Source organism: Lodderomyces elongisporus, chromosome 2 (assembly GCF_030384665.1).
Source record: "Lodderomyces elongisporus chromosome 2, complete sequence".
NCBI lineage: Eukaryota > Fungi > Ascomycota > Pichiomycetes > Serinales > Debaryomycetaceae > Lodderomyces > Lodderomyces elongisporus.
The window spans coordinates 1865547-1881738 of record NC_083674.1 but is presented as its reverse complement, the minus strand read 5'-3'; the positions used below and the strand labels follow the sequence as shown (position 1 = coordinate 1881738).

General features: G+C 36.9%; 5 protein-coding genes across 5 annotated transcripts; 4 read left to right on the top strand and 1 right to left on the bottom strand. All coding sequences in view use genetic code 12, as the record gives it.

The window, feature by feature from the left end:
- Window positions 1–114: 114 nt before the first annotated feature.
- QCR6 (ubiquinol--cytochrome-c reductase subunit 6) lies at window positions 115–836 on the top strand (the record flags this gene model as incomplete). The annotated part of the gene is made up of 2 exons (XM_061119271.1): window positions 115–171; window positions 447–836. 2 exons carry the CDS (start codon window positions 115–117, stop codon window positions 834–836), a joined length of 447 nt encoding a protein of 148 aa, XP_060975254.1.
- Window positions 837–2443: 1607 nt separating this feature from the next.
- On the top strand, window positions 2444–3470 carry PVL30_002015 (uncharacterized protein; the record flags this gene model as incomplete). The annotated part of the gene is made up of 2 exons (XM_061119270.1): window positions 2444–2568; window positions 2801–3470. The coding sequence occupies 2 exons, from the start codon at window positions 2444–2446 to the stop codon at window positions 3468–3470; spliced, it is 795 nt and encodes a 264-aa protein (XP_060975253.1).
- Window positions 3471–4933: 1463 nt separating this feature from the next.
- YBT1 (Transporter of the ATP-binding cassette (ABC)) lies at window positions 4934–10120 on the top strand (the record flags this gene model as incomplete). Its single annotated transcript, XM_001527160.2, has 1 exon — window positions 4934–10120. One exon carries the CDS (start codon window positions 4934–4936, stop codon window positions 10118–10120), a length of 5187 nt encoding a protein of 1728 aa, XP_001527210.2.
- A 449-nt stretch (window positions 10121–10569) lies between these two features.
- Window positions 10570–12519, top strand: MUP3 (low-affinity methionine permease; the record flags this gene model as incomplete). Its single annotated transcript, XM_001527159.2, has 1 exon — window positions 10570–12519. One exon carries the CDS (start codon window positions 10570–10572, stop codon window positions 12517–12519), a length of 1950 nt encoding a protein of 649 aa, XP_001527209.2.
- Window positions 12520–12944: 425 nt separating this feature from the next.
- Window positions 12945–15689, bottom strand: PVL30_002012 (uncharacterized protein; the record flags this gene model as incomplete). The annotated part of the gene is made up of 1 exon (XM_001527158.2): window positions 12945–15689. One exon carries the CDS (start codon window positions 15687–15689, stop codon window positions 12945–12947), a length of 2745 nt encoding a protein of 914 aa, XP_001527208.2.
- Between the last annotated feature and the right edge of the window lie 503 nt (window positions 15690–16192).

Here is a 16192-nt window from a genome sequence, read left to right as displayed (position 1 = left end):
CGTAGATACATTCTCACATACACACACCTACCCACACCCACACACCGACACCCACATATATACACACATACATATATACTTACTTCTACTACTACAAAAAAAGAGAATATTGAGATGTCATTCTTAAAAGACTTATTGGACAATATCATCCCAACAGCCTACGCTGACGAAGTATGTTTCATTATCATTTCATTGGATTCGATCTCTTTCAGCTCCTCGTTTCATGCGACAAGTTGAGCAAAGACTCTTTGCTTGCTAATGAATACACAGATACATATATACATATATACATACAAATTTCATGGGACTCCCAGACCCCTCATCATTTAAGCAATTGAGTAATGCAGAAACAATTGCCCATTTTATTAAATTTTATTTTATGTTTGTTTTTTTTTTTGGGGGTATTTCTTCAACAACAGTTTTTACTAACTTTGCTTACTATATAGAAAGGTGACGAGACCCAAAATGAAGTTGCCGATGAGGAAGCTCCAGAAGCTCAAGAGGAAGACGCACCAGAAGAGACTCCTGAAGAAGAAACAGTAGATGATGGTGACGATGAGGATGAGGATGATGATGATGAGGATGATGAAGACGATGAAGATGAAGAAGAGCTCGTGGATCCTCAAGTGAAATTAAACGAGGAATGTGCCAAGACCATTGCTTGTAAACCATTTGAACACCACTTCCACGAGTGTATCGAGAGAGTTACCAAAGAGATGGAAGAGCCTGACTATGCACACAAACACTACAAAGAAGACTGTGTAGAGGAATTCTTCCACTTGCAGCATTGTGTTAATGATTGTGTTGCTCCAAAATTATTCAACAAATTGAAGTAATCTTATAAGGTAAAGAAATTGAATAGCAAAAGAAGAAGAAAAAAAATGCAAAAAAAAAAAGAAGTTTATTCGCTTCTAAAATAGAAACGGATAATACATTTTCTCACCTTATCATAACTTTAATTTAGCGAGCACAATCCAACCACAATTGACTAATAGATGGATATGGGAGGCGCAATATTATTTGGAAACCACATAAATGTAGCTGAACAATCCACTATAAACAGTTATTGGATCACCAAACCATTAAACCATAATCATATAATCCCACTTCTGATTCTTTGAATTCCTTTTTTTTTTTAAGAAAAAAAAGAAAGAAAAAAGAAAAAAAATTAGCAATAGCAATAGCAAACAAATCAATTACATATTTATTTTGTTCATTAGTAATACAAAATAGACCATTCGAATGAGTGACAAGAGAAGAGGGTACTTGGAATGTTGTTTTTTCTTTTTCTTTTTCTTTTCTTGTTCCTTTGTTCCTTATTCCTCTCCAGTAGTGTAATTATAAACATATTTACATTGAGTGTCGGATAGTACTAGTTCTGGGAAAATTTCAATTCTCTTAATTAAACTCTAAAAGACTCTAATTCAGTTAACTATGCCCCGACTTTTTGCTATGCCTACTTTTGAATTATGTAATACATAATCATTTCGAGGCGCATTATGTTTTCGAATCACCATGCGCTATTCAATTTCATCTAACTAGACTCTTAGTTGGAAAGATTCAAGATTTATCACACTTTTCTTGTGGTGATAGGTTAATCTAAAAAAGAAGAAAAGAAATTGAGAGAGAGAGAGAGAAAGAGAACAGGGAGTTAAAACTTTAGGTCAGCACAAGTAAAGACAAGCTGATTGTTTTCAGTTTCCTGGTGCTATACACATTTGAGTTTCATTTTCTTCTTCTTCTTCTTCTTCTTCTTTTTTTTTTCTGTCATTGACCAACTTGTCTAGAAACCTAATTCCACGATCATAGTTTTGAACACAAGTATTTGACAGTTACCAAATTATTCACTGCAGTTGTATGCTATATGTTGCAAAACAATTGTTCGGTTTTTTTTTTCTTCTTAATTATTTAAATCAATCAATAGATCAAAATAAAATTTACTGTTTTTCATTTTTCATTCTTTTTTTTTTTTATTTTATTTCGAAAAAAAGTCTTAAAAGTCTCATGATCATTTAAAAATACTTTTAGGTACGCTACCAAATGCCAACAGGTTGTGCCACCGAAGTTGACAGAAAAACTAAAGTAGACCTCCGACAACGAACTTGAGGGATTCACACACACACACACACACACACAAATATATACGTATATATATATATATATCTAGACTTGCGTTACCACCAATTCATATCAAGTGCAAAGAATAGTAACTCACAAACATCAATTGATTGGAATACTTTTAATTGAAAAAATCTTGAATAATCCCATTGAAGAAATACACATCAACAAAGGAGAAAATATATTAAACTCAGGCGAGGTAGTATTCAAAGACATATTAAAAAAGAATAAGCATCAAAGAATACTATTACACATAACCACTAAGGAATAATTTTTTAAAACGGAATTAAAAGAAAATTTAACAACAAAGAAAGGAAAAACAAAAATGTCCGCTGAAGAAGTTCAAACCGCTACCTCTAAGCCAGTTATTGAAGACAGAGTTTACGTTGGAAACGTTGATTACAAAGTGACTGAAGATGAATTGAAGGATTTATTCAAGGATTTGAAAGTGTATGTATGATTTATGGGAAGGGAAATGTTTATAAAAAAAACAACAACAAATGGACACGATTCCTGTTGAATTACGATAAGCTACAAAATTGGGAAAGTAAGAAGAGGACTTGTTACATTCTTTTCTGATCTGATCTGATTTTTCTTTTTTTATTTTTTATCCATTTCCATTTCCATTTCCTTTTTTCGTTTTGTTGTTCTTTTAGAATTGTTACTAACAGCCGTTTTGTAGTACTGATGTTGAGATTCCGTTCAAGGAGAGAACTAGAGACAATGAAACTTTTAAGTTGCGCTTAGGTTTTGCCTTTGTCCAATTTGAGAACAAGGAAGAAGCTGATAAGGCCATTGCCGACTTGAATGGCACAAGATTGCAAAGAAGAAATATCTTCCTTAAGAAAGCTGTGCCTCCACCTACTGAAGAGGAAAAGCAACAAAAGATTGAGAAGTACAAAGCAAAGCAAGAAGAAATCAAGCAAAAGAGAGAAGAACAGGCCAAGAAGAAAGAAGAGAGAGGTGCATCCTCAAAGGTTGCTCCCGAGGGTGAAAAGTCCAAGGATACAATTTTTGTTACCAACTTGGACTACAAAGTCAATGTTAAAGTTCTCTCAAAAGTGTTTGCAGACTTGAAACCTAAATGGATCCATGTCCCAAGAAGAAGATTCAGTAAGAAGCCAGTTGAAGGTGCACCAAGAAGAGCACCATTGAACAAAGGTATTGCATTTATCAAGTTTGGTGATGAGGAGACCCAAAAGAGAGCCGTTGCTGAATTCAATGGTAAGGAAGTTAAGGGTAGAGAGTTGATTGTTGATTATGCCGTGAACTCCAAGATTCCAGAAAAGGGATCGGACAGCGAAGATGCGGAAGTGGCAAATGGTGAAGAAACCAGCGCAGTGGAAAACTAAGAAATTTCGAGTACTAAAAAAAAGAAACAAGAATGAAAGAATGAGGGGGGAAATTTAAAACAAAAAAGAGTAGAGGCTAGTTTACTGAAATTGAAGGGGGAAAAAAAAAAGAAGAAGAAATGAAAAAACCTCAAAAAAAAATTTTTTTGTTTCCAAAAGGTTATGGTGAATGTATATTCAATGCTTGTGTCGGTGATTAAAAATTACTGGAGGTGTTCTTTACTGAATCTATTTCCAGTATGAAGTCGAATTCTTTTTTTTTTATTTTTATATTTTTAGAAAACAAAAAGTAAAAATAAAAGTTGATTTCATCGCTGATGCAAATAAGTATATTGTAGATATAAGTTGATTGCGAAACAAAGAAGTAAAAAACAAAAAAGAAAAAAGAGAAAAGAAAAAGATAATGAAAGAAAGTTGGAAAATTGGAAAGTTGGAAAATTGGAAAATTGGAAAAGTGTCAGAGAATATATAGTTATGAGAGATGCAATATGAACCTAATTTCAAGTTTTTCCATAAACTATGGGTTGTAACAGTCCAGTAATTTGCATGAATCAAATTCGGTTTCTACTATTCGTAGGTCAATCATGGCTGGCTTTAATTGTTTCTTCTTTCTTCATCTTTATACATAGGCAAACACCATTTCTCTTCTCGTAAGTTGCACCGTATTTGGCGTTGTGAGCGGAATTTGAGAAAAAAAATAAAAAACAGAAAAAGAAAGACTTTGTATGAGGTAGAATTAAAGTGAGTAGAATTGGCGAAACAGAAAAGTGCGGAATTTCATTTGTAGGCGCGGAATATTTTGAGGCCGTGGTGGTAGATGGATTCTGTTAATGAAATTTATTGCCAATGTGCATTCATTAATTCCCAGTGAGAGAGAGAAAAAGAGTAAGAGTAAGAAAGAGAAAGAGAGAGAGAAAAAAAAAATTAATTAATTAATTAATTAATTAACAGAGTGAGTGAAGCCAGGAAGGAAAGAAGCAAGGGAAGGGGGGGGGGAAAGGAAGGGTAAAAAAAAAAAAGAAAAAAAATAAAAATAATAATAAAAAAAATAAAAATAATAGTAGTAGTGGTAGTAGTAGTAGTAATTAATTTTCACTTCAAAAATAATTACAACTTTCGGAACGTCAAAAAATTCTCATCTTATCTTGCACTTTGTTATCCAACACCAAATATAACCATCCAGCAGTTGTACCAAACTTAGAAGCTTTTTTGAGGTTTAAAAGCGAATAAGAGACTGAGGGCATACTCATTATAGATTTACCACCAGATTTTCAAATATATACTACTATTCCATTATTAGTATTTTAATTTTAATTTTAAATCTTAATTTATTCCATTTCAATCCATTTCACTTCATTATTATTATTCTGATCAATTTCTTCTTTTTTTTTTTTTATTCAAAAAGAAAAAGGAAACTTTCTTCGTGTAAGGAATAAGAATATCTCACATTAGTTTAAGGAGCAATGTCTTCTTCTTTTTACAACCACAACTCATTATCAACTAGTCACAGTAATTCCACTTTGCATGAGGGTTGCGCTTTCTGGAACTACGACGATATCACTAGATGCGCAAGACTTGAACTAGACTTTTACCCACCAATTGTGTTGGGAAGTGTTTCATTTCTTATCTTGGCTGTAAAATCGTTGATATCACTCCAGAAAAGGCGAAAAAACCAAGGTCGCGGCGAGATTTACCTTGATGAATCAGCTCAAGAGACTCGACCTTTGATTGCTACCAGTGACAATTATGGCGCCACAACTACGACTGCTGCAGATGGACCACTCATGGTGACTACCACAGATAACAAAACGCTTACCAAAGAAGACCTCAAGGCATTGCATTTTGATCTCGCTAGACTACCACACACAAACATTGATGGTACACCACACGGGTATGTTGAGCAAGTTTACAAAAACATGAGTGAACGACTCAGAGTCTCTATTGAATACATCTTGGTCATCTTATCAGTATTCTTACACTTTTCACCATTCATTGTTAAGCCATTACACAAGGAGTTTAAACATACTTTTATACCTTGTGTCCAATCAATCTTTTGGTTATATGTTTTTGTCATTGTTTCAATAAGAGTAGCCAATATGCGCAGAGTTTCAATTAGATTACCAAACCTTTGGATCCACACTACGGCACTCTATTTTTTCAGCTTTTTCCCAGCATTGTTAACATTTAGGTCAGCATTAGTAAGCAGCCAAATGAGTAAAACTTTGCGCCAATATTACATCTTTGAGTTTATCATCAATGGCATCTTGTTGTTTTTGAATTTCACTGCCAAAATTGGAGACAAACCATCTGAACTTTATGTGACCCCTGGTATAAAGCCATCGCCGGAAAACGTGTCCAGTATTGCTTCGTTTATCTCTTATAGTTGGATCGATCCAATGGTGTGGAAGGCATACAAGAGTCCATTGCAAAAGAATGACATTTGGGGATTGAGAGAAGACGATTATGCATTGTATGTTCTTAAAGGATTTGAGGCATCAAAGTCTACTTTGAGATTTACTTACAAGATCTTTTGGCATTTCAAATTCTTGTTTGCAATTCAAGCATTCTGGGCAGTTGTGCAATCAGTACTTGTGTTTGGCCCAGCAATTTTATTAAAGAAAGTCTTGGAGTACGTTGCTGACCCCACAACCACATCGAGCAATTTGGCATGGACCTTGGTGTTTTTGATGCCAATTGCAAAGATGGCTGACACAATTACTTCTGGATGCTCATTGTTTTTAGGAAGACGTGTTTGCTGTAGAATGAAGGCAGTCATTATTGGTGAGATTTACGCAAAAGCATTAAGAAGAAAAATCACCGTGACCGAAACTGGCAAAGAGGAAGATGATGCACAAGGAAATTCTAGTAAAGATGTTGGTGTTGAAAGAATTGACGAAGAAATTAACATCGGCCTGGTAAACGATAATGTCAACGATAAAGACAATGAAAAAGATAACGATAAGGATAAGGATGGTAAGAAAACAGCTGAGCTTGGTGCAATTATTAACCTCATGGCCATTGATGCATTCAAAGTCTCTGAAATCTGTGGCTACCTCCATTACTTTGTGGGCGCGATTTTGATGATCATTATCTGTACCATGTTATTATACAACTTGCTTGGATGGAGTGCACTTGTCGGCTCGTTTACAATTATAATCTTGTTACCAATTAACTACAGCTTAGCGCAATGGATGGGACGTTTGCAAAAGAAGATGTTGCTGATTACAGATAAGAGAATACAAAAATTGAACGAGACATTCCAAAGTATCCGTATTGTCAAATTCTTTGCTTGGGAAGACAAATTTTACGAAAGCGCTATGGGTATCAGAAAGGAGGAGTTGTATTACTTGAAAAAAAGATGTGCCGTTTGGTGTGTTGCTGCATTTATGTGGTTTATTACACCAACGTTGATCACGCTTGTTTCATTCTATTGTTACACAATCGTTGAAGGGAAAACTTTGACTGCACCAGTGGCGTTCACTTCGTTGGCATTGTTTACATTGTTGAGAGCACCATTGGACCAGTTAGCAGATATGACTTCGTTTGTCATCCAATCTAAGGTTTCGCTTGATAGAGTTGCCGATTTCCTTAATGAAGCGGAAACTTCTAAATATGACCAGTTGGCACAGGAAAAAGATGAAAACTCACCCTTGATTGGTTTCCAAGACGCCACATTGTCGTGGAACTCTCTGTCCAAGGCTGATTTTAAATTGAGAGACGTGAACATTGAATTTAAGCCTGGTAAGTTGAATGTGATTATTGGTCCAACTGGTGCTGGTAAGACATCATTGCTTTTGGGTCTTCTTGGTGAAATGGATTTGATTAGCGGTAAAGTGTTTTTACCAGGAATAATACCTCGTGATGACTTGATTCCCGATGACTCTGGATTAACAGAGTCTGTTGCTTACTGCTCCCAATCTGCATGGCTTTTGAATGATACCATTAGAGGTAATATCATTTTTGGCGCACCATTCAACCAAGAACGATACGACAAAGTTGTTGAAGCATGTGGCTTGTCTCGTGATTTGCAAATACTTAGTGCCGGTGACCAAACAGAGATTGGCGAAAAGGGTATCACATTATCCGGTGGTCAAAAGCAAAGAGTTTCCTTGGCTAGAGCCTTGTACTCCAACTCCAAGCACTTGTTACTCGATGACTGTTTATCTGCTGTTGACTCGCACACAGCGTTGTGGATATACGAAAATTGTATCACTGGTCCCTTAATGCAAGGAAGAACTTGTATTTTGGTGAGCCATAACGTTGCATTGACCGCACAGAATGCCGAATGGATTGTTGTTATGGAAAATGGAAGAGTTAAGAACCAGGGAACTACTGAAGAATTGTTAGCCTCGGGAGATTTGGGTGACGACGAATTGGTGAAAACTTCTGTGATGAATTCCAGAACTCAATCGAGCCAAGACTTGAAGGCCTTGGGTGATAAAAACTCTGAAATGAAGGCCAAAGCTGCTGTCATTGAACAAAAGTTGCAAAATTTGAAAACCAAAAACGGCAATGGAGACGACACCAATGAGCCACTCGTAAAGACTGATGGTAAGTTGGTTGATGAGGAAAGTAAAGCTGAAGGTGTTGTTGGGGCCAAGGTTTACCTTGACTATGCCAAAGTGTTTGGTGGATGGCGCGTATGGACTACTATTGTTATTGCATTCATTGCTTCTCAGAGTGTGTATATGTTCCAATCCTGGTGGTTGAGAACTTGGTCATTGCACAGTGAAGAAGCGGTCGAAGTGTACAATGCATTTGCCGCTTCAAAGTTTGGAAAATATGTTGTCGCTGAAGGTGCAAACTTTATGCAAATCCCTGGAGTACGCGTATTAACTGGTACTGTAAGAATCATTTCATCGAGCATCGACAAGGTAAATATTATGAAGGAACAACACTCAACTTTGTATTATATTAGTGTGTATGCTATCATTGGGCTTGCATATGCTTTAACTGCAAGTTTCAGAGTATTTGTTACCTTCTTTGCTGGTATCAATGCATCCAACCGTATTTTCAAGCTGGTGCTCACTACAATTCTTAAAGCCAAATTGAGATTTTTCGACAAGACACCATTGGGCCGTATCATGAACAGGTTTTCAAAAGATATTGAGTCTGTTGACCAAGAGGTGACCCCATTCGCTGAAGTTGTTCTCATTTGTTTTGTTCAGTGTATTTCTACATTGATATTAATCACGGCAATTACCCCCGGGTTTTTGATCTTTGCCGTTATTATTTCATTCTTTTATTACCTAGTTGGTTACTTTTACTTGACATTGTCAAGAGAGTTGAAAAGATACGAGTCCATTACAAAATCACCCATCCATCAACACTTTTCGGAATCATTAACAGGTGTTGCTACAATAAGAGCATATGGTATCGAATCCAGATTTATGAAGCAAAACTTGCAAGCAATCGATAACAACAATAGGCCATTTTTCTACTTGTGGGTTGCTAATAGGTGGCTTTCATTCAGAGTCGATGCTGTTGGATCTTTGGTTATGTTATTTGCTGGTATTTTTGTTTTGCTCTCTGTTGGCAAAATTGATGCTGGTTTGGCTGGTTTGTCATTGTCGTATGCTATTGCTTTCAGCGAGAGTGCATTATGGATTGTTCGTCTTTACTCAAATGTCGAAATGAACATGAACTCTGTTGAGAGATTGCAAGAGTATCTTGAAGTGGAACAAGAACCACCATACGAGATCGAGGAAACTGAGCCACCAAAAAATTGGCCAGATAGAGGTCAAATTTCTGTGAAGGATGTTAGTTTGAGGTATGCTCCAGAATTGCCCAAGGTGATTAAGAATGTTACATTTGAAGTTGATCCATGCAACAAGGTTGGTATTGTTGGTCGTACAGGTGCTGGAAAATCCACCATTATTACTGCTTTTTTTAGGTTCTTGGATCCTGAGACGGGTACAATCAAGATTGATGGTGTGGATATTACGACTATTGGTTTGCGTAATTTACGTCAAGCCATCACTATTATCCCACAGGACCCAACTTTGTTTGCGGGTACCATCAGATCCAATTTGGATCCATTCGATCAGTATGACGATGCACAGATTTACGAAGCATTGAAGAGGGTCAACTTGATTGAACCTAGAGATTCTACCACGGCTTCCTTCTCGTCAACCAACACCACGGCCCAAAGCTTGACTATTAATGGAGAGATTGGTGATGCTGGTGAAGTTGTTACCGGATCCGAAGAGAACCAAAATAAGTTTCACAATTTGGAGAATGTTATTGCAGAAGGTGGTGGTAACTTGTCGCAAGGAGAACGTCAACTTGTTTGTCTTGCTAGATCATTGTTAAAGAATCCACGTGTCATCTTGCTTGATGAAGCAACCTCGTCCATTGATTACAAATCTGATGCAATGATTCAACAAACTATTCGTGATGAATTTGGCCAAAGCACCATCTTGACAATCGCTCATAGATTAAGAACAATCATTGATTACGATAAGATTTTGGTAATGGATGCAGGTCAAGTTGTTGAATATGACAACCCATATGTGTTGATCACAAATAAGGATAGTTTGTTCTATAGTATGTGTGAAAATTCAGGAGAGTTGGATAGTTTGATCAAGTTGGCGAAAGAGGCATACGTGAAGAAGAAGAACAAAGGTGTGGAATCAAGTAAGAGGAAGTAGAGAAGACTGATATGGAATTTTCAATAACTGGTTAAAGAGCATAGATCTTAGGTGGACAATATTAGCAACTTTTTTGTAATTAATTGCAGATAAATAAAATATTAGATAAGAAAAATAAAATGTAGAAGATAAGTTTTAGATGGACTTGTTATAGCCTTGAACTTATAGTTAGTTTCATCGTATTCGAAATGCAATGTTCACGTGATTTGGCGCATGCCTTTTTTTGTTAAGAACTACCCAAACTGAAGTCGTAATTTCGATTTTAATTTTTTATTTTTTTTTTCTGTTGTTGGCAATGTTCTTATCAGTTGCTGTGAGATTTCTCTTTTTTATATGAACACACGCAAACTGATTCCACAGTTTTATGTTTTTGTATTGTTGTTTCACACAGTTTGCAAACTAAAAATATAGGTTCTGATCCACACAGTCAAAAAAAGATTACTAATGAGATGAAAAGTACAAACCGGGATCCCACCACGTTTTCCGAGTCTGAACTTGAATCTGAACCTGATCCAAATTTCAGTCCCAATCCCAATTTCAATCCCAATCCCAATCCCAATCCCAATCCCAATCCAAATCCCAAGCTTGCCACCACAAATCTCGAACCAAATTTAGCTCCTTCTTCATCTGACCTACCTTCAACTTCTCAGATCTCAACACCTTCACGACAGCAAGCTATTCTCAACCGTGAAGATATCGAATTATTAGCAATGAGCAAGTCAGTAGACAAGTCAGAGTATACTAAAATACCAGACCCAGTGGTGGATGTGCATCATACTGATTCAAGTTCAATATCCTCTCATGATGCTGTCTTGAATGACCACGATGAAGGCGAACAAACTTTGCCCTATTTGCTACCTCAGAAACCCCGCCATCCATCTTCGCATCTTCAAGACTTGGAAGAGATCCCACAGGGGCGTCATTTGGGGTTGTTTTCTACCATAATTTTGTTCATCAGTCGCATTTTAGGGAGTGGTATATTTAGTATTACCAGTGGCATATACATTGATTGTGGACAAAGTCCTTTTTATTTTTTTATGGCGTGGCTTTTAGCTTGCATTGCATCATTTGGTGGACTTTATGTGTTCCTTGAGATGGGATCATTGGTGCCCAGGTCCGGTGGCGCCAAGGTTTTTCTTGAGTTTATATATACCAAGCCCACCTTGTTGGCCACTGTGGCGTTTCTGATTTATTCAGTGATGTTTGGTTTCACAATAAGTAATGTGCTTGTATTTGGTGAGTACTTTATCCATGCATTGGGCATTACTGTAACTCCGTGGAGATTAAGGCTTTCGGGGTTGTTATTCTTGTATGGTGCTGCATTGATCCATGGATTAAGTGTCAGCCATGGTGTTAGGGTACAGAATTTTCTTGGCGGTTTGAAATTAATTCTTGTGGGAATAATGGTGGTTTCAGGAATATATGTCATGGTTTTCCCGCAAAGCTTAACTGGGATTGAAAGCCACTTGCGCTTTGACCACACTTTTTTTGAGACCAAACCTGATGCATCAATCAATATCTCCTCGTTTTCTAGTGCCGTGATCAAGGCAAGTTTTGCATTTCTGGGCTGGAATTCTGTCCACACTGTATCAAATGAGATTAAAAACCCTACTCAAACCTTTAAGATTGCTGGACCTGTGTCTTTGGCGATCATGGCTGTGACCTATCTCATAATTAACATTGCATATCTTATGGTCATTCCCAGCGCCGAGATTGTCAATAGCTCTACACTAGTTGGGTCTATCCTTTTCGAAAAAATCTTTGGTCAAAACCTTGGTCGTCATTTCCTTACATTCTCCATTGCGCTTTGCGCTGGAGGCAATATTTTTGTTGTTATCTACACTATTTCTCGTGTGGACCAGGAAGTGTTTCGTGAAGGGTATCTTCCATTTTCCAAGTTTATGTCCTCGAATTGGCCTCTTGGTGCACCGTTCAGAACACTCATCCTTAGTTGTTGCATAACCACCGTGTTAATTTGTGGATTCCCCAAAGGTGACGTGTACAGCTACATGGTGTCTCTTGAAGGCTATCCGCAACAGATTGCCATTGCATTGATTGCAGTTGGAATATTCATTATCCGCAAACGGTATCCTGACTTGCATGCGCCCATAAGAGCAGGATACGTTGGTACTATATCTGTGTTATTAATCAGCATCTATCTTACTTTGGGACCCTTTATTTCTAATAAATCTCCCAACCCTCAGGGTTTGGAGTCATGGCCCAACTATGGACTAGTTGGCCTTTTCTGTGTACTATTGTGCATTGCTTATTGGTTTGTTATGTTTCGCGCATTACCGTACTGGGGCAATTATGAATTGATTGCCGAAGAGGTCAAGTTGAGTGACGGGTTGACTATTAAGCAATGGGTCAAGGTTCGAAACTACTCGGCTTTAACATGATTTCCATTGTGAAGTGCACTATTTGTTTTTTTTTTTTTTTTGCTTCCTCTTCTTTTTTTAATATTTGTGATTAACGATAGAGAAATATACATTTTAGACTTTGGTTTTTTAAATTATTTTGACTTGTAGTTTTATGAGTAAAAGAAACAAAAAAGTGAAATACACTGTAAGACATTTTTGTATTCTAAAATCATATTGTTGTGGTGGTGATAAAAGTAACAGGTGTTGTAAAAGATTGTTAAAAATGTAAATTCATCACTTGAAAAATTTTCTCATGCATTGAGACTTGTAGGTACACTTAATATGGATTCGAATGTTGATCAATTACTACATCGCAACTATATTGGACGCAAATCATCAATATTTATTAATTGCGAATTAATTAATAAGTAAATAAATAGATAATTAAATAAACAATATACAATTTAGTCTTTAACATTTGGTTCCACAATTAGCTTCATATACTGATCCACAGTGTCCTCGTTAAAAATAAACCCTGTAAAATTGCCCTCACTCAGTTTCATAAATTCATCATCAAACTTAATCTCTGGGGTAATATAGATTTCGGTACTAACCTCTCCGACTTTATTGCTGAGGTACATGAACAAGTCCCAAACTTTTTCTGCGTATCTATACAAGTTATCCTTTGAGCCATGGTACGTATTACAAAGACAGTCCCAGTTTATTGGAGACATGCTTGATTCGATATTGTCAAGAACATCATCAAAGTCATTGAACTCAAAGAGACCCGGTTGTTGAGTATCTCCCCCATTTGGCTCTGCATTTAAAATATTTGTCAAATCGGTAAGTATACCTACAATCTTTTGGTAAAGTGGCATGTCACCATATTTATATTGTATGTTATGACTCTTTGTAAACTTGGACGAAATGATTTGAAAAGATTGCAAAAGCGTTGCATATTGCTGCGCATAATTAACCTTGTAGCTAACATTCCCAATCCTTGAGTTGTGCAAAAGAGCATACTTCATCAATACCAAGAACAAGCTTTGGTAAATCAAGCTCTGGTAAAAACACCGGATATAGTATAAGGGCATATGGATCATTAAAATGTCAGCCAATTGACCTCCAGAAACATCATCCAACAATGTAAAGTGGTTGAACAAATTCATCATACTGGTAAAGAATGACGCATACCTCAAACTAGGAAAATAGTTCGATTCAACTCGAATAAATGACAAGTATTGAACAAACAATAGAAGCAGTCTTTGGTTCATCACTAACAATTCCAAATCATTTCGTTCGATAGTGCGTGGTGTTTGTCCGAGCATTTTCTGCTGCAAAAGTATTTTGTGAATGTCTCCCAATTCTTGCAACGACAAGTTCAACACTTGGGTGTAGAACAAAAGATATTTTCTAATGATGCCCTGGGTGTCAGTGCTTCGGTTCGATTTTTTGTTAAAATAAAAGCTCCAAATCTTAATGTAGTATCGACTTAAAGGAGACGCACTCAATTCCAAGTCTTTACCATAGAGGATGTCCAACATCTCTTTATGTGGGACAAGGGTATTTCTGAAACGACTTGACACTAACATAGATCCTTTGTACTGGAAAAAGGGGAATTCGTATTCGGTCAATCTTATTTGTGCCCAGTACTTGGCTAATATAACAAACTCGTGTGATTTATTTTGCAAAGAAATTTTTCTTTTCTCAGAACTAATAAACTCATCGTTATTGGATTCATTTGCTTTATCTATTACGTCCAAATTTCCAGAGCTGGATTGATCATCTTCGAGCGTGTCCTCCAAGATTGCAATAAACTCATTGTTCAAAACCACATGGTTGAAGAGGTTGTTGAATTCCAAATAATTTTCAATAAGTATGTCCCTAAAAGTGTAATAGTTTTTGATAATCAAATACCAGTCCATGAGGTATATGATATCTGTGAGGGAGTTGAAGGACATGATTTTGGACTTGATGAATTTGGCAATATTGAGCCAGTCTTCCATCAAGTCTACTCTGTTATATATATGTCTGTTCTCTAGTAAGAAATTGCTGGTTTTTTCATAATCAAAAGAGTAGCCATTGGTCAATATGAGAAAAAACAATGAAAGGTTGCGCAATTCAACTATATTGAATTTGAATGTTTGGCCAATGTTGCGCACGTCTCCATCCAGTATACTGAGTAGTTTGTCATAGACTATTTTGGATTGTAGGGTAATTTCTTTAAAGTTTTGCACATCGAGTGAAATTATATGCAAAGTGTTTGTGAACAACTGGCTTAGCCGCTCATATACTTGAAAAGATTTAGGCAAGAGTCGCTTGATTCGTTTGATGTCAACCATTGTTAGGTCAACAAACTTTTGTGAGTCTTGGAGGAGAAGCTGGTTTAAGACATCGCCCTTTGCCAATGTTTTGAATTTTTGGCGTGCTAATTTCGAAAAAGTATTCTTGTCTAGTTCTTCGTATTGAGATGTTATATGCGAGATTGGATGATCGCCATACGGATTGGACGATTCTCCATGCAAAGTTGCGCTGCGAGTTCCTTTCAACTTTGTTTGATTTGCATCCAGAGTTGAGTTGGTGTCACTAGATAGTAAGGCTGAAGCTATGGCATTTTCACCGCCATCACTCAAATGTCCCGCTTCACCACCGCCAGTGGTTTTTAACTTTTTAGATAATGATCTCTTTTTCCTCTCTTTGATTTTGTTTAGTTCTTCTTGCGATGGGGGTTGTGGGGGCTGCATCATGCAACGTGCTACTCTTTTGAACTTCTTGCAAGAAGCACACGGTATTTGCAAATCACATTTAATCTTTAGGAGTTTACATGGGCCACAACTGTAGCTTCTTCTCTGTCTCTTTGGTTTATTCAACAAGTGTGCCTCGTGGTCCGTCAAGTGTGAACTGTTGCTGTTGTTGCTGTTGTTGCTGTTATTGTTATTGTTCTGATGGTGATGTTGGATATCATGTTTATAGTCTCTTGAAGTCAGACTTAATGGTTGTATTGGGTAAGGTTCGGGTGTGTTGCGGTTCAACTCGTCGATTCTGGGCAAAGATGTGTTGGGGTAAGTCGGCAGTGGAAACTGTCCCATTTGTGGCTCAAGTTCAGTGCGTTGAATAGGTTGAGTGGGCTGTGTATTTTGATCAAAATTGTCTTTAGTTTGAGTCTGATGCTGACTGCTGATAGTGGAAGTCAAATGTGGTTGTATCATGTGTACGTCGTTGTTTTTGTTGCTGTTTTTGTTGCTGCTGTTTTTGTTGTTGATAGAATTTTGTTGGGTGTCTTCGGAGTTGGTATTTGAAACTTCCATCACACAATCAAAAGATATATTTGTATTGATATATGTATAAAGATATAGGTGTGCAACTATGTATAAATGTCTGTGTGTGTATACTTGTAATGTGTTGGACAGAATTGCTATGTCCGTTGCACACTATACGTTTGTGTATTTGTCAATGTGTATGTGGTCGCCTTGAATTTTGTAGGAGTTTTCTTTTTTTTTTTCTGTTTGATTTGTTTCGGGTAGAAGTATATTTTGTGGTAAAATTAAAAAAAAAAATTTAGTTCGAGGGGGGGGGAAGGGGGGTGGATGGAAGGAGATCTGAAACTCTATTGTTCTCTTGCTGTGCTAATCCCGACAAACACCGAAGGGTGGGCTTAAAAGAGAATTGTGAGAAAGAGGGAGAGAGATGTGTTGTTGGAGAAAAGTTTCTA